Here is a 22,830-nt window from a genome sequence, read left to right on the forward strand (position 1 = left end):
GAACGAGCCATCCCCCGGGGGCAAATGCGCCAAAGCGCTTTGCGCACGCGCCTTGTAAGCCCAGCCCCCTCGGGCCGTCGATCCCGCCTCTCCGCCCAACACCAACCCGGTCTCCCCGGCAACAGCCCCTCCTGCCCCACGCTGATAGGGCGGCCCCTGACGTCATAGGACCGCGCCGGTAGCCGCAGAGACGGTCGCGGCTGCACGTGGGTGAAATTTGGCAACTTACAGGCCCCACCATGGATACACCACTCAGGCGCAGCCGGCGGCTGGAAGGCCTAAACCCTGAGTCCCCCGACACCCCCGGCTCAGTTTTACAGGCGAGACGGGCCCTTGTGGAGTTCAGGTCGGACCCAGAAGAAACGAGGGAGCCCGGGTCACCTCGGAGTGCGCGGCAACCCGGCCTGGAGTCCCCCCGACGTCAGCCGGAGACAAGCCCGGGATCGCCTATTCTACCGCAGGGTGCAGGCTTGGGGTCCCCCCGAAGGGAGCCAGAGCCGGGCCCAGGGTCCCTCCAGCGCCAGCAAGATCCAGGCCCGGAGTCGCCCCCAATACTTCCGGAGTCGGGTCCAGAATCCCCCGGATTTCAGCCAAAGCTAAGTGGGGAGTCCGCAGAGTCCTCCCAGGCCCAAGAAGAACTGGACTCGGAGTTGGCCCTGAATAAGAAGGAGCTGGCCCCGGGGTCTCCCCGACATCAGCTGCAGCCGGGCCCAGCATCACCAGAGCCTTACCTGGGTCAGCAAGCGCCGGGTCCGGAGCCCTCGCGGCCACTACAGGAGCTGACAGCGCAGTCACCCGGCTCCCCCCGGGGTCAGCCTGAGCCGAGCAAGCCACCTCCGGCCGGCGAGACGGTGAGAAGCGGCCTCGGGGCAAAGAAGCGGACGAGCTCTTCAGCCCAGGCCCCAGCGTCCAAGAAGTTGAAGGAGGTGGAGGAGGTTCCTGTAATCCCTAAGGGAAAGCCCAAATCGGGGCGGGTGTGGAAGGACCGCTCCAAGAAAAGGTGAAGTTGGAGACCGCGGGGCAGGGGTGTGGTTCTCTGTGGTGTTGGGGTGCCAGTGCCGCCTGGAGACGGGCCCTGGGTTGGAGAGAGCTCACATTTTGGGGGTCTCACACAAACAGCTAATTATAATCAGAATGTGGTCAAATGCCCCGGGAACCCAGGGAGGGTGAGACCGTGCCCTGGACGGTTATGTGATGCTTTCCTCCTCAGACTACCTGTGGACCTCTCCTGTAACACCTTATTTGTGTTTTCCTTCAGCAAGCATTATCTTTGCCCTCTGCCTACCGAGGGAAGCAGACGCGAGTAAAGCAGCCATAACTTGATAAAAAGCCGGGAGGCCCTCACCACCTTGTATCTGTTAACAGTTATTTGTCTCTGTGATAAGAAGTATTACCAAGCCCTGAGTGTATAGAATACTGCTAAGCATCTTGGTGAGGGTTGGCCAGGGCAAAGGCCTTGCAAAGAGAGGGACCGGCACGCGTCGTGCCATTTAGTCTGCACATCAGTACCGTGAAGCAGCTGGTGTTAAGATTCTGCTCGTTTTACATATGAGGAAATCAAGGCTGTGGGGAGAAATGGGGGGGGGGAGGGGATATCAGACGATAGGTCAGGAGTGAAAGCCGAGAGACCAGTAAGGAGGCGGTTGTAGTAGAAATAAAACAGGTTCAGAAGCTGCAGGCCGGGCTTGTGGATAAGAGCCAGAGGGCCGTTGAATTGATGTCTGGGGTCTTTGAGGAAGCAGCTTTGGCGGGTGGTGAGTGGGCCCAGAGACCGGCGAGGTAGTATCTGCAGCAGGAGGTATCCGAAGGGAGGCAGTCAGCTGGGAAGGCCTGGCTGCAGCCCCACCTTCCAGACTGATGTCAAATGGCACCTGCACAGGACTCCTTGGGTGTGCCATCTTCCTTCTCTGAAGGGTGGCGTTTATTGGGTACATACCATGCGCTAAATGCTTCTCCAGCCTTGTCTCCATTGATCATCCCACACCCTTCGGAACAGGAGCCATTCTCGTCTCCGTATAATGTGGGAAGTCGCCGAAACCCAGGCTACCTCGCCCAAGGTCACTCAAGTAGTAGGCAGTGGATTCAGGCCCTGAAACCCAGGCCGGCCTGCCTGCCTGCCTTCAACCTCCAGGTAAAGCCAGTGCTCTGGAACCGCACCGCCCCAGTAGCTAAGCCGCCGGGCACACGTGGCGATTTAAATTTAAGTGGATTAAAATTTAAGAACCCCCAAATTCCGATTCCTCCGTCACACCAACCACATTTCACGTGCTCAGCTGACAGAGCGACTGGAGGCCACCTTACAGGATAACGTAAATACAGAGCATTTGCAGCATTACAGACAGTTCTGCCGGGCTGTGCTGCTCTAGAAACATGCAGCATTGTGTCCTGGGGCTCTGTGTGTGTCCAAGTCCCCACTTCCTTGTCCCTTTGGGTTTCTCGCAACTGGGGTAGGGAGGAAGTCTGTGCTCAGCCCCGTCCTTTTGGCCTTAGGAAGCCAGGTCTTCAGCACCGGGTCCTTGGGGAGAGGGCGAAGGAGCAGTGTGTGTGTGTGTGTGTGTGTGTGTGTGTGTGTGTGTGTGTGGAGGGGCGGGGGGTGTTCTCGGGTCAGAACTCGGCCGAAGGTGGACAGGCCTGGGGTCAAGGTCCAGGCTGTGCGTACCAGACTCCTGCGGATTAAGAAGGCGGGGAGATGACCCAGGAGAGCAGAATTGATTGACCTTTCCCCACGGTGGGGAATGGGCTCTGCCCTGTGTGCACCACAGCCTTCAGAGGCTGGGGCGGGCCCGCTGACCTCCTGTGACCACTTGGGGTCCCATATAAAGGACCAAGAAGTGGATGAAAAAGAGCTCTTTCAGAAGTCAAGAAAAGAGTAGGGGAGGCAAAAAGGCCACTAGGAGAGGATCTGCGAAGGAGAAAAGGCCCATGGGACACCCAGGAAGACTTTAGATAGTTCAAGGAGAAAGACCTATGGAAAAGGGGAGAGCATAGCTAAGTGAACCCCCATGGTCTCATCACCTGCTCAACTTTCTTTTTCTTCCTGCAGTATTTTCCAGCACATCCTAGATGGATCATTCCACGTGTACATCCTTGCAGTGTGCATTCTAACAGAGACCATCCCGTTTGTCCTGTGACTGTAATGTCACTCTCACACTCAGGAACACCAGGACGTCCCCGATACCTTCTAATGCTACTGCCCCTTTTACATTCCCCCTACTGGGGAGAGAGAGTCTGAAGAGTTCATTACAGAGGCCCCTCACCACCTGCGCTGTTCTGAAACAGAACAGGCCGGCCCCGGAGGGAGGGAGCCCTATCTCCAGAAGCATTAGCACCCAAGCTGACTTTGCTTGGTGGAAGCAGCAGGACTTTACAGAAAGGCTGTGTGGTCTGGACTATGGTCACAGACAGCCTTCAGTCTTGACTGCCGTTCAGGTACAAGGTGACCTTGGGCGATGATTCAACCTCTTTGAGCCTTGGTTTGCTCCTCTGTTGAATGGAGAGGACAAAAGTACCTGTCCCAGAGACCCATAACTAGGGCTTAGGAAATGGCAGCCGGCATGAGTGGGGCCCATTCCTGCCCCAAGTTTCTGCAGACCCGGAGGGCTGACTGCCTGGCAAGCAGGCAGGTAGGGATGTCATTCTCCCTGGGTTCTGGGGTAGAAGGTCCAGAGCCGAGAAGAGAGTGGGCATTGGTGCCCCCCATGGACTACAAGAGTGCCCGTCATCTCCCACACAGGTTCTCCCAGATGGTTCAGGACAAGCCCCTGCGCACATCCTGGCAGCGGAAGATGAAGGACCGGCAAGAGAGGAAGCTGGCCAAGGACTTTGCTCGGCACCTGGAGGAGGAGAAGGAGAGACGCCGGCAGGTGAGGGGCCAGCCAGCCGGGCTGAGGCTGGAGCTCAGGGGCCTGATCCGGTGACTGCTGTGATAGGCCTGGGTGGGGGAGAGGGGGGCTCCCACCTGTGCCCAGAGGGAGGCAGGGCACCAGGCTAGAAGCAGAAGTGGGGTCTGGGACCCCAGGTAGGGAAGCCCAGTGGAACGTCCAGCTTTGCCCAGGGCTCCATACGACACTCGATGATGGGGAGGAGCCCGGGACAAGGCCCCCCCAGTGGCCCTCACTGATGATAGAAGCATTTGGTGAGATGGGCTTAGGGTCCTTGCTCAGGTGGAAAAGCTTCATCCCCGGAATCGTTGCCATCGTTCTCCAAGAAGCAGCCACCATGCGTCAGCAAAGTGGATACCCCACACGTTCCTCCGGCTGTCTCCCGGACGTTCTTCCCCAGGCCAGAAATGCCCTCTCGGAGGTTCCCGATTTCCGGGAAGCCCCAGGGTGGCACACAGAGAAGATGGGTCAGGGACCATCACACCAGGACTGGCATTACTGGAGGAATGTCACTTGCCTAGTGATCCCAGGGTCACGGGAGGAGTGAAGCACCTCACCCCGAGTCCGCTCACTGAGGGAAAGGGCTGAGCCAGTCATTCCGTCATCCGTCGCCTGCTTCGAGCCGCCCCAGCTTGGCCCGTGGCCGAGGCCCTGCAGATACTGAAGCGGCTGCCGTGTGCCAAGTCCTTGTCTCACTTCCTGTGTGGCCCTGACTCCCTCTTGGGCAACACAGGCCTTCTTGTCACCGCCCCTCAGGAACGCCCCTGCCCAGCCCCCAGCCCAGCCGGTCCCCTGATGGGAGCCCAAGTCTCACTTCTCCTTTCTCCCCGGGGGCCCAGGCCACCCCTGTTCCGCTGAGAGGCCAGACGAGGCTCCTGACCATACAGCGGCCTTGGGGCCGACATCCCCTCGGGCCCCACCAGGGATAGCAGTCACCACAGCCAGAAGACACTGGACTCCCCATTCCCAATACAGACTCCAACTAGATTCATCTTTGAAGTGCTCCCAGGAGGCCGGGTACCATTCCAGGGCCGGTGCATGTACTCATTCATTTATTCCTCAGGACAATCCTATGTAACCCTCCTCACTTTGAAGATGGGGCGTTGAGGCAGAGAGGTTAAACGAGTTGGCCAGGGTCACCCATCTGGAAGTAGCAGAGTCGAGATTTGAGCCGGGGCCAGATAGCTCGGGAGCCTCTTCTCCATAGCCTCCACCCTTCCCAGCCCCACGCCTGGACGAACCTTAGGGGAGACCCTGAGGAGGTGGGAGTGAGGGAGAGGGCCAGGCCACGCCTCTTCCCTGGCATTTGATGAGGGGCTGGTGCCAGGGGCCGTGGTGCACGTGCCCGAGTTTCCAGGTAGGGAACCACCTGTGTCTTCCCTCCTCCGACCATCCTCCTATCTAAGCCACATAACCAGGCACCTGCCTTGACTGCTGCAGTCAGGAACTTCCCGCCGTCATGGGCCTCTCGTCCCACGGGCATACCTCTTCGCTGGCCCTCCCCCCGCCACACCACCAGCGACAGTCGGGCCGGGGTGAGAGGGCCTTTCCTCCTCCCTGGGAACTCAGCAAGCTCTCACTCTGGGGCCTAAGAGACCGGGGCTGCCTCAGCTCCTAGACCCAAATCCCCGTCCTCTGTGTGTTCCAGGAGAAGAAACAGCGCCGGGCCGAGAACCTGAAACGCCGCCTGGAGAATGAGCGGAGGGCAGAGGTCGTCCAAGTGGTGAGTGTTGTCTGGCTCGGGGGACCTGAACCACGGCCAGGCTGGGCGCTGTGTTCGAGAGACCTCGGCAGCCCTGCCTCGCGGCCTCCACTCCTGCTGCGTGTGACCCAGGCCCCCGTGGGGAGGCCTCCCTTCCCGGGGCGCAGGGCAGAGACTACAACCGCACTGACGCCTTCTCCTCACCCCACCCCCAGATCCGAAACCCTGCCAAACTCAAGCGGGCAAAGAAGAAGCAGCTTCGCTCCATCGAGAAGCGGGACACGCTGGCGCTGCTGCAGAAGCAGCCCCCCCAGCGGCCAGCAGCCAAGGTTTGAGTCCGGGACACTTCGAGGCCGTCTGTGGCCCACCACTGTGTCAGACACCGCACTTCTCCGGCCGCTGGTCACGTGCCTCTGCGGGTCTCGGCCCTGCAACTCTAGCCCCACTCCACCCCACCCCACCCCAGAGGGGCTCTTGAGCCTTTGAGGACTCTGGGGCCTGGCAGAGACTAGAGGAGGGAAGAGGTTCAGCACCCCCCGCCTTCTTCCCCCTCCTTCTTCAAGTGCCTTGCAACCAAGAAGAGTAAATTCTCTGGTTCCTCGGGGAGCTAACATCTGGAGGGTGATTCCCCAAATGTGTGTTTCTGTCTCAAGGTCATGGGTCCAACCCAGGCCAGGAGGCTGCAGTCAGGAACCGGTTCCCCTCACACCATCCCAATGGCTGCTCTGGGTCCTTCTGCAGGCCACTGACCCTGTCGCCCGGCAGACTGAACACAGCTCCCCTTCCTTTTCCACACTGAAAGATTAAGGCGGGGAGGTTGCAGGGAGCCAGGTTCCCCCAGCTCCCTCTCACCTGTACTGGACGCTGCAGAAGCCCCAGAGATTGGATTCACGCCACGCAGTCTGCATCAAAGATATTTATTGAAACACTGCTGTATACAGGCTCAATTCTAGGTATTGGGGAATATAAAGGCCCCTGCCCACAAGGAGCTTTCATTCTGACGGGGAAAATCTAATAAACAAGAAAACGGCATTGTGCGTCAGGCGGTGACAAGTGAGGGGAGGCTGGCAGGGCGCATGGCGAGGTGTTAAGAGGGGTGTCTGTTCAGCCAGCTGTGCATCTACTATCCGTTTGCTGAGCACTTACTGTGGGCAAGGCCCAGCACCGTGGCAAACGGTAAGCTGGCCAGCCCAGTCTCCGGGACCCCAGCCAGGAGTGGCACAGGCAGCACTGGACCGAGAGCCCAAGAGGGTTTCTCTGCTCTCCCACCGACGTTTCAGCCACCAGTTACTGGCAGCAACTCTGTGCCTGGCCTCGGGACAGACCTAAGCGCGGCGATCTTTGTCCTCCAGTCCATGGTGGCAGAGGAAGCACGCGGCCCAGTGGATGTGCTACAAGGGAGGGACGAGCTACCCCTTACATCTGCACATTGGAAGGCACAGCTGCCCAGTGGCTGCTAGTCGGGAGGTGGGTTGCAAAGATTTGGGGATTACCAGCATTGCCCACAGGGCATCCCATGGAATACCAGGCCTATACAGGTGTCAGATTCGCAAGGAAATGTCCCGTGCTGGGGTTTCCGAGGCTGCCGTACACGTTGAAATACTAAACAATGAGAAGACCTTCAGCAAAGATGCCCGTTGCATTTGGGTTAGCCCCGGTTGACCACGACAGCCCTCACTTTTGCTACTTTATAAGAAAAGCCTTATAGAAAAGGCGTTGCTTTTCTACCTGGGGCAGTGGAACGTGTGATGGTTCATGGTCAGCGTGCAGACCCTGTACTTGGGGCACGTGGATGAACCTCCACGTGCCTCAGTCTGATCATGGAACCTACCGTCCGGATTGTGAGATAAAGCGTCTAGCTCAGTACACGGTGGCTGAGGGACTAAATGAAGAGGTTAGACCAGGTCAGTGCTTCCCAAACCTTTCCCCTCTGTCTTCTACCCCAAAACCCATCACTGGTTTCATGTGAAAACACTCCCCTCCCTCCCCCTCCCACCATCTGACAAAGTTGAGCTTCAGGGGGAGTGTGTCCTGCGTGCCTCAGGAGTCCACTGCCCAGTCGGAGAAATCTTGTGGTTTTCACTGTGTGTTGCCCCTGCGCCGACTTCGTCTCCAGGGATCTTGCTAGAAATGCAGAATCTGGGCGTCCCGCCCCGCCTGCCGCCTGCCTAGGATTCTGAGAAAGACCGAGGAGGCCGAGGAGGCCGGGCGCTGCAAAATGCAGACCCCTGGGTCGCTGCCTGACGTCGCCCTCGGGACGCTCTCGCTCGGCATCGCCGCCCTCCTTTGCCTCCCGGGCCGGCGAGCCCCGGCCGCCCTCTTACCCCGAGGTGGTGCTCAGCGCCCGATTCAGGGGGCCGCTCTCGTCCTGGGACCGGGCCCGGGCCCTCTCCGCGGACGCCAGGCGGCCGCCGCACAGCCAGGCGAGCAGGCGCGGGGGCCCGGCGGCCGGGCGGCCGGGGGCGGGGCGGGGGCCGGAGGCGCGGCGGCGGCGGCTGCTCCCCAAGCCGCCCAGCTCGCTGTCGTCCAGCAGCACGCTCTCCAGCACGCTCCGCAGCGAGCGCCGCAGCTTGCGCAGCACGTCGGGGCACGTGAGCACGTAGAGCAGCGGGTTGACGACGCTGTTGATGAAGGCCAGGCTGGTGACGAAGGGCAGGCCGCGCCACACGAGCGGCCGCAGCGCCGCGTCGGCGTGCGCGCGCGCCTCCAGCAGGCTGAACACGTGGTAGGGCCCCCAGCAGAGCGCGAAGGCCGCCACCACGGCCGCCACCAGGCGCACGAAGCGGCTGGGCCGCCGGCGGCCGCGGTGGCGCAGCTGCACGCTCACGACCGCGTGGCTGGAGGCGATGATGGCCAGCGGCACGACGAAGGCCAGCAGGAACTTGCTGACGGCCAGGGCCGCCTGGCGCGAGTTGCACGTGGCGTCGCGGTCGGGCCCCGGGTTCAGGAGCAGCACGTTGTAGTAGCACATGATGCGGCCGTCCAGCCGCGGGATGGTGTCCCGGAACACGAAGTAGGGCACCGTGTTGAGGACGGCCAGGGCCCAGAGCACCAGGCAGACCCTGTGGGCCGCGGCCACCGTGCGGTGGTTCTGCGCCCACACGGGCCGCACCACCTGCAGGCAGCGGTCCAGGCTGATGGCGCTGAGCAGGAAGCCGCTGGCGAACATGTTGAGGAAGAAGACGGAGGAGTGCAGCTTGCAGAAGGTGGTGCCCAGCTCCCACGAGTGGCCCACGGCCAGGAAGTAAGTGAAGAAGGGCAGGGAGGCGGTGGCCAGCAGGTCGGACAGCGCCAGGTGCAGCACCCAGGTGGTGACCACGGTCTGGCGCATGCGGCAGCCCACCACGAAGAGGATGAGTCCGTTCTCCGCCAGGCCCAGCAGCGAGGCCAGCCCGTGCAGCAGCACCGACACGTGGTCCATGTAGCGGATGCTGGAGTTGCTGTGGCTTTGGATGCGGCTCATCTGCTCCAGGATGGGGCAGAGCGGCTTCAGCGTGACGTTGGCAGACATGGCCGGCTCTGCGGTGGAGAGGAGGGGGTGCTGAGGTAGGCAGAGCGAGGGCAGCAGGGGACCCCCCTCCCCAGGGGATAGGAACCTGACCCGTGAATGGTATAGATGAGGCCACCGGGCACCAGTGACATTGAGCCAAGGCAGTCAGGTGGGGGAATAACATCCCAGCTGCACGCCCTTGGGCGAGCCATTTAACCTTCCTGGGCCTGCTTTCTCCTCTGGTACGTGGGCATCTGTCATAACAAGACCTAGCTCATAGGGCTGTTGGGAGTGTTCAATGAGCTAATATACATAAACGTTTAGAGCGGAGCCTGGCACACAGGAAGCACTGCGTCAGTATTGTGACTGTTGTTAGCAGGTCCCCTAAGGTCACACGCGAGGCCAGGCCATGCAGGACTCCCAATCCCCCGGGGCCACTGGGGCACAAACAAGGCCCCACCTGAAGGACAGGGGTGAGTCAGCCAGCCTGGGGGATGGGAGTGGAAGGAAGAGGCTGTGCCTTTAAGACATGCGCCCTCCCTGTCCACAGCACCCCCAGATCTTGCCTCTCTGCAGCTTCTCTGTGCAGCCCTTTGCTCCCACAACCGTGGCGTGTGGGGTATGTTGACTTTGACCGGTGGAGCCAGCCCCTCCTCTCATAGTTGGAGAGGAAATAAGATAAGAGGAGGGAGAGAGCTAGGCATGAGAACTACCAGACTGGGGCTCTGGAGGCCCAATGGGGCTGAAAGACTGCCATCTGCCCAAGGGCGCCGGGCCACCCTCCTGCCCCAGGAAACCCATTCCTTTACTGACTCACGCATTCATTCAGCAGGTAGTGATTGAGAAACTACTCAGGTAAGCGCTGGGGAAGCCAGCCTCTGGCAGATGTGCGGACACCCCAGATGTGCACACCCACAGCTTCATCAAAACCCCAAGACTTCCTGATGTGAGGCTGGTTGAGATCCACAAGGGCAGGGGGGCAGGGGGGTGGTGGGGGAGGCTGCCGGCAGGAGGCATAGGATGGCTGGCAGGGATTGGGAGTTCAGATCGTCCTGAGGCCCCACTATGCGCCAGAGATTCCAGTAGGTCCTTTACATAAGCGCTCTCTTGCTCAGGACTCTAGAAAAAAGGCACTAGACCTTCACTCCATCCCATTTTACAGGCGTGGAAGCCGAGGCTCAAGCCACCCAAATAACAGACAAGCGGGGAAGCAACAGTTTAAGGCTCAGTGTGTTCTCTGTCCTCTACCTCTGCCGTAAGCAAGAAGAGAAGGAAGCAGGGGGTGGTCTTCAGTACTCACATTTCCAGGGGTAACACTGTTGGCCGGGATGAGAAAACCCACAGTCTTCTCCAGGTAGCACGGGCCTCTGGAAGGCGAGGCCCCAAGAGATCAGACTAGACTCTTCCAAGCAGATGAGCCCCAGGATCGCAGGCAGGTCGGGGCGGGGGGAGCAGTTGGGCCCGTGCTCCCCAAGAAGGCTTACGCTTCTCAAGCTTTACAGTTTGCAGAACAATTCCACTCGCGGTGACCCTGTGAGACCCCATTTTTCGGAAGAGAAAACTGAGGTCCAGAGAAGCATAGCAACTTGCCCACCATTCCTCAGCTGCAGTGGTACAGCTGGGACTCCACCCTGCAGACAGATGAATGCCATCCCCTCTCTGCACTGGAACATTCCCTTCAGCGCAGCAGCCTCTTGCCAGGTCTCATGGGGATGCTCAAAGAGCACAGTCCTGCTACACCCTGGGGACCCATCGGGATCAGTCTTTCTGGCTGCATGGAGTCGGCCCCCAGCCTCCCGGGAGTCTTGTGGAGCCCAGCAGCCAGGGTCCTGCTTTGGGCGGGGGTTAGGGGCAGGGAATGCAAGCTTTTAGAGTCAGTTACCCTAAGACTGCCCCTGTCATCCTCCCACCCAGACTGCTGTGAGTCTGGAAAGAGGCTTTTGTGCTTACCCCTGTGCCCTCTGCTTCTCTGAGCAGTGTGTCCCCTCCAGTCTTTGGGAAACCCAGCCCTCTGCCATCCTGACTTAAAACTGTGCCTTCGTGGATCCAGAGAGGGCACTAAGGCTGCCGAGCCCCTGGGCTATTATTGCTTCCTTACCTGGGCACAGAAGGAGCACAGGATTCCAGCCCCAGAGACGACTTCTGGTGGCAGCCAGACGAGTCGCCGAGTCACCGAGTCACCAGCAGGCAGAGGCAGGGGAGTGGGGCTGAGGGAGGAAATAGCTATCAGCTCCGGAGTGTGTGTGTGCGTGTGCGTGTGTGCATGTGCGTGTGTGTGTGTGTGTGTGTGTGTGTGTTTAGGGGTGGGGTCTGGGGAGGCGGGGACAGCGGAGGCTGACTTGTCACACTGGTATTCCAGTAACATTTATCTCCATCAATGGGAAAGGGACGTAACTGCCGGCAGCCCGTGCTCAACCCCCTCCCTTTACACAGGAGATTTGGCAGAAGCCCCAGGTCGGTACGCGTGCCCGTGGGGGAATGGGAGTGTGCATCGGGGGCTGCATTTTTGAGCGACCGCTGCGTGGGAGAGAGGCATGAGGAAGAGGACATCTTGGGCACATGTCCACCGTCCTGGCTGCCCTCTCCTCACCCCAGAATCCTCAGGAAGGCAGGGCGCGGCAGTGGGCAGAGCGGGGCCGGGCCAGCCCTGCAGCCGCAGCTGGGAGGTAAGCCACTTCCGCTTGCCAGGCCGGGTTTGGCCATCCGTGAGCAGAGCGACAGCGTCTACCTCGAAGGCTTGGCAGCGAGGTGCCTCCGTTCACAGAGCGCCCCGCACACGGGAGGTGCTCTTAGAAGTCAGTCCTTGTCCCCTCCGGGGAGGAAATGGGTAGAGGCTATAGGGCGAGGGCAATGCAGCTTTTATTTGAAGTGGGCTCTGAGCTGACAGAGCTTTATAAATTTCCATTTAATTGCTCCCCAGGTCCTTGCTGACCAAGCTTCCCGGGGTCAGGAACCGTTCCTTCAAACCCAGCGTCCCAGCACGTCAGAGGGTCTCAGTAAAACATGTTTAAAACCCCAGTGTCCCCCGTATCAGGGCAAGGCACCCCCTCCCACGGGATTGAGTGTACAGGAATCTTCCACTTAGACACAGGCTTAATTTCAGGGGCTGAGAGCCTGCGATCCTGAGTGAAGAATGTATAAAATACCAGGACCGTGTGATGGGGATAACATTTCTCACTGCAGCCCAAGGTGGCAGATCGGTAAGAGCCTTGATTATCCAAAATATGAGCGCTGGGAGGCGTCCTTTCCTGTAGGTCACAGGGGGCTTGGTCTTGGAGGCAAGTGCCTACAGCCCTCCCAAGAAAGTAGGCAGGTGCCTCTATTCTGCTTCGGGGAAAGGAGCACCTACCCCACCCCTGCCCTGCTGACCCATGAACATCCTCTAAGGTCATGCAGTGGAGGGTGGTGGGTAAGCTCGGGGACTCTGGGGCCCGACCGCCTGTGTTTGGATCCGGCACTGCCACTCCCTGGCAGTAGAATTTTTACAAAGGACTCCTGCCCAGCCCCTTCCCCAAAGTGCAAAAGTCGGTGCACAAATTGCTTTGGGGGCTAAAAAAGAATCCCCCCCCCCTTCATCCCCTTCCCTCCCCACTGGATCTCTGCCCTCCCTTGCCCCCTTGTGCAGTGAACATCTTGCACAATCTCTCAGGGCAGCCCCGCTAAGGGGCTTCGTACCTGAAATCTTCATTCCTCAGACCTTTCCCCCAACCCTTGTTTCCAAGTGGCTCATCTCCCAACCCTCCTCCCTGAGGACAACTTAAAAGCTGCTAAAACAAACAAAAAAGTATTCCAGATGAACAGGTCCCTAAGGCATTTTCTAAAGAAGGAGGCAGTGACGTTTGTCCCCGTGGGGCCCCTCGGCTGCACTCCCACGGTGGAGACAGACCTCTGGGAACGTATTCCCAGAGCCCGTGTGCCACCCACAGTCTCTACGTGTACGATGCTAGGGTGCGACGAGCCTCCTCCCGGCTGGTTGCAGGAACCAACAGCCTGTGTCTGCCCCTCTGAGAGCAAGCCTCGGGAGCAGAGGGGGCCTGGGGCGGGGCCTTGCTGGCTGGAAGCAGAGGACAGGAGCCTCCAGCGACCAAGTGTCAAGAGCATAGGCTGGGGCCTCAGTCAGTTAAGCGTCCAACTTCAGCTCAGGTCATGATCTTGCGATTCATAAGTTCGAGCCCCGAGTCCAGCTCTGTGCTGACGGCTCAGAGCCTGGAACCTGCTTCAGATTCTCTCTCTGCCTCTCCCCCACTCTCTCTCTCTCTCTCTCTCTCTCTCTCAAAAGTAAACATTAAAGAAAAAATTAAAAAAAAAAAAAAAAGAGTGCCAAGGGCCCTCACGGAGAGCAGGGTCCGGAGGAGGGTGACCCAGGCCTTTGGCGAGGGCCTGAAATAAATAGCAGAGACCAGTAATGTGCCGCTGAGTGTACATCTCCCAGGGGGCTTGTTGAACCCAGGACGCTGGGCCTTCCCCCAGAGCGTCCGGTCCAGCAGGTTGCATTTCCATCAGGTGCCCCGAGAGATGCTGGGGCTGCTGGTTCAAGGGGACCACAGAGATCGCTGACCCACAGGAAAGGAGAGTCAGGGTCCTTGGGGTCTGGTATTAGCCGAGGGCCTTCCGTGACCTCCCTCCCTCCTGCTTCGAGGATCAGAGGAAATAATGAGCCAACGGCTCAGCTCACGGCCCCCACGGGGCAGGGATGCACAAACCAGCTGCCATTTAGTTATTTTCAGTGCCGTGTGCTTTTATCTCAGTCTCTTCCTGACTCCGGACAGATTGCATTTGCCTTTCCCACTCACGTATTGGCTGAGAACCTCATTCTGGAAGCAACTGAAGGCCACACCGTAAGCGGTGAACCACAAGATCTCTGTGAAAGAAAAGTCAAGCCCTGTGCTCCAGAGACCGTCAAAGTTGGTATTGTTATTACCTGCTGTGGCTGTGTTCCCCGTTTCCAGGGCTTTTGCCGCAGACCTATTTTTTGAGGGGTCACCACCCAACCCACTACCGATAGCACTAGCTAACATTTATGGGGTACCCACTACGTGTCAGGCACCCCACTCGGCACTTCGCATGTTATCGGTCCGGAGAGGCCCCGTCCTCCCGTGGCACCCTCCTTCTGTCCCTGGCTTTCATGAGCAGGAGAGACAGGACGGAGAGCTCAGTGAGCCCGTCTGGCTCACGGCACCCCAGCGAGGTTGATCTTTATCTTTTTCTTTTTTTTTTTTAAGTTTATTTCTTTATTTTGAGAGAGAGAGAGAAAGAGAGCACAAGCAGGGAAGGGGCAGAGAGAGAAGGAGAAAAAATCCCAAGCCGGCTCCAGGCTCTGAGTGGTCAGTGCAGAACCCAGTGCGGGGCTCGATCTCACAAACCGTGAGACCATGACCTGAGCCGAAACTGAGAGTCGGACGCTTAGCCGACTGGGCCACCCAGGCGCCCCTAGGTGGATCTTATTCTTAATTCCATTTTACAGATTAAGTAAGTGAAGCCCCGTTTTAAAAAGTGAAATGTAAAACGGTAAGAAGAAAATAGAATGGTAAGAAGAGATGAGCAAACTGAGGTTTAGAAAGAGGCCAAGTGGGAAGCCGAAATCCCGAGTCTGGTCACTCTGATCTGACCCTCTTTCCTCCGCAGTAAGAGCAGTGGCGGCTTTTATTGCCACGGTGTTCAAGTGATGCAGGCTTTGCTCTCAACGCTGCACGTGGGTCTTTTCATTTCACCTTCACGGCCAGCCTACGAGTTAGTTATTGGCCCCATTACACAGATGAGGAAATCAAGGCAACATGGTCTCCAATGGGTGAGCAGAGGAGCTGACATCCTTCCCAGGCTGATGAGCTGTGGGTGCCCGAGAGCCTTTGCAAGAACTGGAATCCTAACCAAGGGTTCAGGGCTCCCCCTCTCCAGGACAGCTTGGCACAACTTTTCCAAAGGCATCCTTCCGCCCTTGGCCGTGAGGAAGTTCCCTTGCTCTTTTCCTGCCTTTCCAGGGCCTCGGGGGACATGTTGCCTTCGTGTGCAGGGACCTTTCTGTATATCAGATTCCATCCCTACCATAATCATTCCCATTTCTACTTTACTGGTGGGAGCAGGTCCCTTTGCCCCTGAGCAGTGAGCACAGGACAGAATCGAGGTTCTCCGCTCCTCTGGCGGGGGTGGGGGGATTTCTCCACCACCTGAACCCTGTTTCCTCGCAGGGAGACCACTCTGTTATGGCAGAAAAGCAGATACACGGGGAAGGAATGATGGAGCCAGGAAACCACCGCACCCGTGGGTGACTGTTTGCTAAGGAGCAAGGTGGTCACAGACCCAGTCTCAAGGGGTCTCCTATGTTCAAAGAGAAACAGTAACTTGACCGCAGAGGCACCTGGCAGGCCGCATCCCACCCAAGTGTCCGGATTTATATCAGCAGCGATAGGACAAACCAGCATGATGAGCCTCCTGACAGAGTGCCCTGAGAAGGACACAATGTCACTTCTAGGCTATTCCTGCCCGTTACGGGCTGAATTGTTCCCCCCCGCCCCCCCCCATTCATATGTGGAAGCCCAACCCCCCAGCACCTTGGAATGTGGCTGTATTTGGAGACAGGGCCTTTAGGGGGTGATTAAGTTAAAATAAGCCTGCGAGGGTGGGCTCTAATCCAGTCTGACTGGTGTCCTTATAAGAAGAGGAAATCTGGACCCACAGAGAGCCAAGAGAAGACCACATGAGGACACGGCGAGGAGGCAGCCATCGGCAAGCCAAGGAGAGCAGCTGCAGGAGAAACCAGACCTGCCAACACCTTGGCCTTGGACTTCCAACCTCCAGAACTGTGAGAGAATAAATTTCTATTGTTGAAGCCGCCTACGTGGCTGTATTTTGTTACAGCAGACCCAGCAAACTAATACACCGTCAAAAATGCATAGCCTGGATCTAAGCAGGAGGAAACGCCAGACAAAGCCGAGGGAGGGCCATCCTGTAAAGAAATTGGCCTGTACTCCTACAAACATCAAGGGTATGAAGAACAAAGAATCACGGACTATGCCAGGTTGGAAAAGCCTAAAGAAGCACCATCTTGGTCTTGTATTGGATCCTAGTCGAGGAAAAACAAACTTTGCCCCTTTGCTATAAAAGTCACGATTAGGACAGTTGGGGAGCCGAGTAAGGTTTGTACGTGAGACACTGGTGTTATGCCAGTGTTGATCTGGTTTGGATCATTTTCCTTGTGTTTTAGGAAGTCCCGTCTGCAGTGTTTGGGGGTAAAGGAGGACCATCTGCAACCAGCTCTCAGACGAGAAGGGAGAAAGTGTGGATGTGGGTGTCTGTGTACATAACAGAAAGAGCTAAGAGGAAGAGCTAAAACAAACGTGAAAAGACACAGCGTTAAAAAATAAAGTGCAACTGAGTACGTTTTAAACGTCCTCTTGGCTTTCTGCGACCGTTCATGAATCAGGCAACATCCAGTCTAACGGGAAGGTGCCCTGAGGAGCTGTCCAAAAAGACTTTTCTAGGCAGAAGGGAGCGAGGGCTCGTGTTCACCGGAAGCGGGGCTTGAGCTCACCTGATGTGAGACTCGAACTCACAAACCATGAGATCATGCCCTATACCGAAGTCAGATGCTTAACTGACTGAGCCACCCAGGCACCCCCCTTTTGTCTTGTTTTTAACAACAGCTAACATTCAAGGAATCTACGTGAAGGGTATAGGGAGATTCTTTTCAGTAAGTCTGAAATGCTTTCAAACTAACTTTAAAGCCTTCCCTTGTCCTTCAGGAAAAACCCCCCTCACCAGCCCCGCCCCCTCCAGGGGCCCAGACCAGCCTCAAGTCCACGTTTGCAGCCCTATGCCTTTATCTCCCCCAATTCCCGCCGCCTCAACACAGTACCCCCGCCACCATCCCCTGTGCCCCCCACACTTCTGACCACCCCTACCCCGGCCTGGCCCATCCCTTAACCCGCTCTGTACCCCGGGTGACCCACCAAGCTTCCCCCACGTAAACTCTCGTCACGGCAAACCTCGTCGCCGCCAAGCGCTAAGTCGTTACCACAGAGAACTTGTCCCGCCCGTTCTTCGTCGCTGTCCGTCTTTCTGTCCACACTGCGAGGTTGGATTATCATCCCCAATTCACAAGCCGGAAAAGGAAGCAGAGAAAAGTGACGTGGCCCGGCTAGAAAGAAGCAGGGGCTGGGTCGGAGCCTGACTCTTAAGGACCGAGCCACCACGTGCCAGCTGCCGTGGCCCACGCTCAGCGGCACTGGCTAAGGCTGGTGGGGCCGGGGCGAGGCGCTCCCCTGACATGTGGATGGCGGTAATGAGGCTTTGGGACAGCCTGGCACGTGGGGAGCCCTGCCACCTGTGAGCCAGTCTGCTTGTGGTTAATAGACTTTACTTCTCTGAACTGCCCAGGATTTAGCACAGAGGTCCCAGGTTCCCCGCACCCAGGGCCCCGTACAGTTACCATCTCACGTTGGGGCAGTACGTTTATTGGTTGATGAACCACTGTCGATCCACCGATACGAACCTAAGTCCATTTCCTTGGCCTCTACCTAATGTCCTTGTTCTGCGCCAGGATCCCATCCAGGAGGCCCCGTTATATTTATTGTCCGTCCTTGTTATTTTCCATTAGTAACAGCCACGGTCCCATTGATGTCCTGACCCTCAGGACAGCCCCGTGAGGGGCCACTAGTCTGTTTACCAACCTGTCCGCCCACCATCCATCTGCACACTCTTAGGGCAGGGGCAGTGTCTCGGCCTCTGGGGCCTGCACAGCCGTCCGAGGGCCCGGTTAGTAAATTAACCCAGCCTGCTGCCCGCCCCCACAGCCCCCGCAGCTCTCGGTGGCCCGGAGGCCCCAGTGCAGACAGGAGGCCCTGGAGAGCCAGACTGGGCAGGGAAGGGATGATGAGGGACTTGGAACCACCCCCTCCGCCTGCCTGCAGCCTCAACCGTACCAGAAGATTCCCTCCTCCCCACCTCCCAGCCAGGATCACTCAGCGGAGCCAGCATCAACCCCCAGCTGGAAGGCAGGAAGTCAGGGTGAGGGGCAATTTTCAGAGCACCTTCAGGGCCCGGGCCTGGGAGGGTGCCTTCTTTGGCCTTCAGGGAGGGAATTTCACCAGAGCCCCTGGTGGCCAGGCTCCTCCAGGTGGGCCCCCTTTGCCCCTAGAAGTTTCCAGTCACCACCTCCCCCATATAAGGCCTGGGCGTCACCGGGCCACGAGTGAGTGGGGATCGTTATGGTGGCCGTGGTGTATCTGATGACAAGAGCCTCGGCCATGGTCTGGGATGGCTGCGTGGCATTGCTGCTGCTGCTGGTGGCCGCTCTGGGGCTGGGGCAGCGGCCGCACCCTGAGCCTGGTCTCCGGGGCCTGCGGCACAGCTCTGACTGTGGGATCAAGGGCATGCAGCTGCTGGTGTTCCCCCGGCCGGGCCAGACCATCCGCTTCAAGGTCGTAGGTGAGCGTGGCCGAACGCGGGTCCCCACCTCCCATGCAGCAGGACGAGGAGAGGCCCCTCGGCCCCCCACTCTGTCACCACACTGGGGAGGGGGGGGGAGGAGGAGGGAGGAAGGTGAGTTGCCAGCCTCAGTTTCCCTGGTCACCCAGGGCCTCTTTTCCCACGGCGAGTGTTCACGACCATCTTGCTGAGAGGCAGGTGTTGGTTTCACTAGGGCCCAGGCTCTGCGTCGGTGACCACGGTCAGCTGATGCCCAGGCTGCTGGCCCACAGGCCCCTCTGAGGGGCAGGGCCCCGGTGGTTGTGGCCTGGTATGGAGAAAACGGGAGTGGGTTTGGAGGGGGGGTTTGAATCTGCAGCTTCTCAACTTTGTGTTCTTGAACAAGTGACCTGACCTCTCTGAACCCCTCTTTCCTTAACTGTAAGATGGGAACGGTGACCCCAGCCTCGCCATGTGCCCTGAACGGGAGTTCAGGGGTCATGCCCGCCCCCCGAGGGGTGCCCTGGTGCTCTGGGCGGGCAAGGTGGGTGGACACCCAGCAGGTGTCCCCCCCCCCCCCATGACTGCAACGGCCAGTGAACCTGGCAGACGGGTCACAAGATCCCAGTTCCAAATCCTTCTGCCCCTCATTGTGTGCAGCTGAGCAGCCTCACACTGAGCACCTTAGCCACAGAACGAGGATCCCCGACTTTACAAGAACAGGTCTAAAATCCCCAGCCCAGGGGCACCCGGGTGGCTCAGTCAGTAAAGCGACTGACTTCGGCTCAGGTCATGATCTCACGGTTCGTGGGTTCGAGCCCGGCATCGGGCTCTGTGCTGACAGCTCAGAGCCTGGAGCCTGCTTCCGATTCTGTGTCTGTCTCTCTCTCTCTCTCTCTCTCTCTCTCTCTCTCTCTCTCTGTGTGCCCCCACTCACATTCTATCTCTCAAGAATAAAGAAACATTAAAAAAAAAAAACCCTTTTAAATAAAACAAATACCCAGCCGGCCGCCCTGGACTGTACTAATCTTTTCTCCTCCAAGTTTTCATTCCTGCTTGCCATCCAGTACTGTTAATGGGGAACCACAGCAGGAAGGATCCTAAGACCAGCTGAAGCTATTCCCTTACAGATGGGCAAACTGAGACCAGAGGGGAGGGGCCTGGCCAAGAACACACCGGCAGCGAGTCGCCAAGCTAAGGCTGAAGCTGGGGTCTCCCGCTCCCGAGTGGGGTTTTCTCAGCGGTCACCAGCAGCCCCTGGCTTCACCCTTCAGCACTGCTGGCCCTCCCAAACTTCCATCCCTGTCTCCCCTGCCTCAGATGAATTTGGGAACCAATTCGAGGTCCACAACTGCTCTGTCTGCTACCACTGGGTCACCGCCAGGCCCCTGGGACCCGCCGTCTTCTCTGCTGACTACAGAGGTTGCCACGTGCTGGAGAAGGTAGGGATCGCTGCTGAGCTCGGGGCAGACCCCACGGCTGGGAGCCAGCTTGACCTCCCACAAGCCCGAGAGGGAGCTCGGGATCGCTGTGCTGGTCACGCCCACCTGTGGGCTGGTGACCGGGGCTAGCCCACAAATCCAGCTCCCTGCCTGACGCCCTCCTCTGCCTGGGAGGCCCGGTGGCCTCACCTAGCTGCTCTCTGGTCACCTTCTCACCTGCAGGACGGGCGCTTCCACCTGAGGGTGTTCGTAGAAGCCGTGCTGCGCGACGGTCGAGTTGACGCGGCAGGAGAGGTCACCCTGATCTGTCCTAAACCTAGCCACACCTGGACTCCGGAGTCCCACCTGGCCTCACGCACAGGCTTCTCCCTGCCTACCCCTCATACCCGGCCCCTCCGCCCCACCCAGGAGCACAGCTTCACCCGTCCGACCCCTGCCCTGCTGCCCCTTAGACCTGGAGCCACCCGTCCCACCCTGACTCTGCCCCAGTGGGACATCTTGGAACACTGGGGGGTTGACGAGCCCCTTCACCCAGGTACGTAGGACTTCTCCGTGCGTATACTGTGTCTGGGCCTTCTGGAGCAGCGAACTGCCTGTTCGCCCTTGACTGGGCCCAGAAGCCAGCTGCCTCTGTTTCCCTTGGAAGTCTCCTGCCCAGTGTGGCCCTTTCTTGTGTCCTCACCGCTCTGTCCTCTCCCCAGGGGCACCTCTGACCTGGGAGCAGTGCCAGGTGCCCTCTGGGCACATCCCCTGTGTGGGGAGAAGAGGTTCGAAGGAAGCCTGTCAGAAGGCTGGCTGCTGCTATGACAATAGCAGAGCGGTTCCCTGTTACTATGGCAACACAGGTAGGCCTTTCTACACCTGAAACCAGAAGCCATGAGGACGCGAGGGCTTCCTCCCCTGCCTCTCCCCCAACACTGCAACTGCTTCACACCTAGTCCCTAGGAGAGCCCGAGCCCCCGAATGGAGAATGGGCCACAGACGGTACCTTTAGATGGGGGGACCACAGGTCCCAGCTTGCCTGATAACCGTTGTCCCAAGGAACTAGTAGCAGATCTAGCTTTTTTTTTTTTTTTGTAACATTTATTTATTTTTGAGAGACAGCGCAAGCAGGGGAGGGGCAGAGCGAGAGGGAGACACAGAATCCGAAGCAGGCTCCACGCTCCGAGCTGTCAGCACAGAGCCTGACACGGGGCTCGAACCCACGAACCATGAGATCATGACCTGAGCTGAAGTCAGACACTTAACCGACTGAGCCACCCAGGCGCCCCCCTAATAGATCTGTCTTTGCATGTACCCCTACCTTTTAGATCTAGAACATTCCAGTTTATTTAAGTTTATTTAAGTAATCGCCACAACCCAACGTGGGCCTCGAACTCATGACTCCAAGATAGAGTCCCATGTTCGTCCAGCTGAGCCAGACACCCCTAGGGCATCCCAGTTTAGATGACAAATTCAACAGTGCCCCTACTTTCGTAGTTTATTTCCACGCACGAGAAAATCTGGGTCTGTAAAGGGCTTGCTCAAGCCAACACAGGCCCAGAGAGTAAGAGAAGCCAGGTCTCCCGACTCCCAGGGCAACACCTAAGTACTGTCTCCCAGCCCACCCCCCCATGTCTGCCTCACAGACACTAACTCCGAGGTCCTGGTCGGCCTCTTTGATCTGCCTTCGTCCTAGCAACTGTCCAGTGCTTCAGAAATGGCCATTTCGTCCTGGTGGTGTCCCAAGAAACAGCCTTGGCACATGGGATCACGCTGGCCAATATCCATGTGGCCTATGCCCCCACCAGCTGCTCCCCGACTCAGGACACGGGGTCCTTCGTGGTCTTCCAATTCCCTCTGACCCACTGTGGGACCACCGTCCAGGTAGGAGTGGGGCCATGGCCTGGTGCCCAGGACTGCCCCCCCTGGGAGGGCCTCACCTAGCTGTCCTTCCTCTCCCACAGGTGGTTGGCAACCAGCTCCTCTATGAGAACCAGCTGGTGTCAGACATCGACGTCCGAATGGGGCCACAGGGCTCCATCACACGGGATGGCGCCTTCCGGTGAGGGCAGCCTTTCTTGCACAGGCTGGGCTGTGGGCTTGGGTGTGAGGGGAGCACGGGTGAGCTTAAGATGGGCTGCGGAGCCACCTGGGCTCCTGTCCATGCTGTTCCCTGCTGTGTGATCTCAGGAGAGCCCCTGGGCTCATCCCAGCCCCCCCCCCCCACCAGCCCCAGGGTCCTCAGCAGCACTTGCCTTTTTTCCTCCAAGAACTAAGCTCAGAAGCTAAGCCGCAAGCATCCTCATCGAGGCCCCTAGAAAAAGTGGAGGCCGTGAGCGTGGCTGTTGCTACCTCCCCATTTCCGAGGTCACAAAGCCACAGATGAGGCAGAAGATACCTGGGCGGAGGGGGGGGGACTCTTGGAGGGTGTGCTGGGGTGGAGGGAGGAGCAGAGGGTTACCTCTTGTTGAAATGGGCCCCTGGGACCTGCAGGCTCCGGTGGCAGAACGAGCCCGGGAGGCCAGGGTGGGCACTCCGAGGGAGCTGGGCTTGTCACACCTGCCCTTGAACTTATGGGGCCAATACATCTGTGCATAAAATCCTGTGCTTGGCACAGAGCGGAAGCCCAGGTGTGTTTCTCTCCACCCCACCCGCCCTGAGGGCCAGGGAAGGGTGCTGGTGTGAGGGTCCAAGTGTCTTTTGCTTTAAAATTCTAAGTGCCTCTACAGGCCAGGGGGTAGTTGGGGGTGGGGATAGATCGGCTGTGCTGTAGACCCTTGGGTTCACAAGTGGTGGGAGCTAGTCGGAACCCAGCAGGGCTCCAGATTCCCAGAGGAAGGGGGCCGTGAGGGGGAACAGCTGTAGCCGGTGGGAATAGGCAGGTGGTCACACAGGGTCTGCAGCTGGAGCGCGGGCCTCGAGCGCGGGCCT

At 58.6% G+C, this 22,830-nt stretch overlaps 3 protein-coding genes across 7 annotated transcripts in view; 2 read left to right on the forward strand and 1 right to left on the reverse strand.

Moving 5' to 3' along the window:
• CCDC86 (coiled-coil domain containing 86) lies at window positions 1-6,615 on the forward strand. The gene is made up of 4 exons (XM_045485413.1): window positions 1-1,000; window positions 3,734-3,863; window positions 5,530-5,604; window positions 5,799-6,615. Exons 1-4 carry the CDS (start codon window positions 240-242, stop codon window positions 5,916-5,918), a joined length of 1,086 nt encoding a protein of 361 aa, XP_045341369.1. The 5' UTR covers window positions 1-239; the 3' UTR covers window positions 5,919-6,615.
• On the reverse strand, window positions 6,485-11,292 carry PTGDR2 (prostaglandin D2 receptor 2). 2 transcript variants are annotated; one of them, XM_045485411.1, is made up of 3 exons: window positions 11,172-11,292; window positions 10,374-10,440; window positions 6,485-9,102 (listed from the first exon to the last, which is right to left on the reverse strand). In XM_045485411.1, the coding sequence occupies exon 3, from the start codon at window positions 9,092-9,094 to the stop codon at window positions 7,904-7,906; it is 1,191 nt and encodes a 396-aa protein (XP_045341367.1). In that variant the 5' UTR covers window positions 9,095-9,102; window positions 10,374-10,440; window positions 11,172-11,292; the 3' UTR covers window positions 6,485-7,903. The 2 variants fall into 2 exon arrangements, with proteins under 2 accessions (XP_045341367.1, XP_045341368.1); XM_045485412.1 differs by lacking the exon at window positions 10,374-10,440.
• ZP1 (zona pellucida glycoprotein 1) overlaps window positions 9,077-22,830 on the forward strand; it is an 18,978-nt gene continuing 5,224 nt past the window's right edge. The window contains exons 1-8 of one of the 4 annotated variants that reach the window (XM_045485407.1): window positions 9,077-10,019; window positions 11,507-12,273; window positions 15,259-18,496; window positions 19,796-19,917; window positions 20,140-20,452; window positions 20,619-20,762; window positions 21,596-21,783; window positions 21,864-21,961. In XM_045485407.1, coding sequence (XP_045341363.1) covers window positions 18,277-18,496; window positions 19,796-19,917; window positions 20,140-20,452; window positions 20,619-20,762; window positions 21,596-21,783; window positions 21,864-21,961 — 1,085 coding nt within the window. In that variant the 5' untranslated portion in view covers window positions 9,077-10,019; window positions 11,507-12,273; window positions 15,259-18,276. Of the gene's footprint in view, window positions 10,020-11,506; window positions 12,274-13,821; window positions 13,978-15,258; window positions 18,497-19,795; window positions 19,918-20,139; window positions 20,453-20,618; window positions 20,763-21,595; window positions 21,784-21,863; window positions 21,962-22,830 lie in introns of those variants that run through there. The other 3 variants (XM_045485406.1, XM_045485409.1, XM_045485410.1) reach the window with 3 other exon arrangements.

This window comes from Leopardus geoffroyi, chromosome D1 (genome assembly GCF_018350155.1).
Source record: "Leopardus geoffroyi isolate Oge1 chromosome D1, O.geoffroyi_Oge1_pat1.0, whole genome shotgun sequence".
In the NCBI taxonomy this organism is placed as follows: domain Eukaryota; kingdom Metazoa; phylum Chordata; class Mammalia; order Carnivora; family Felidae; genus Leopardus; species Leopardus geoffroyi.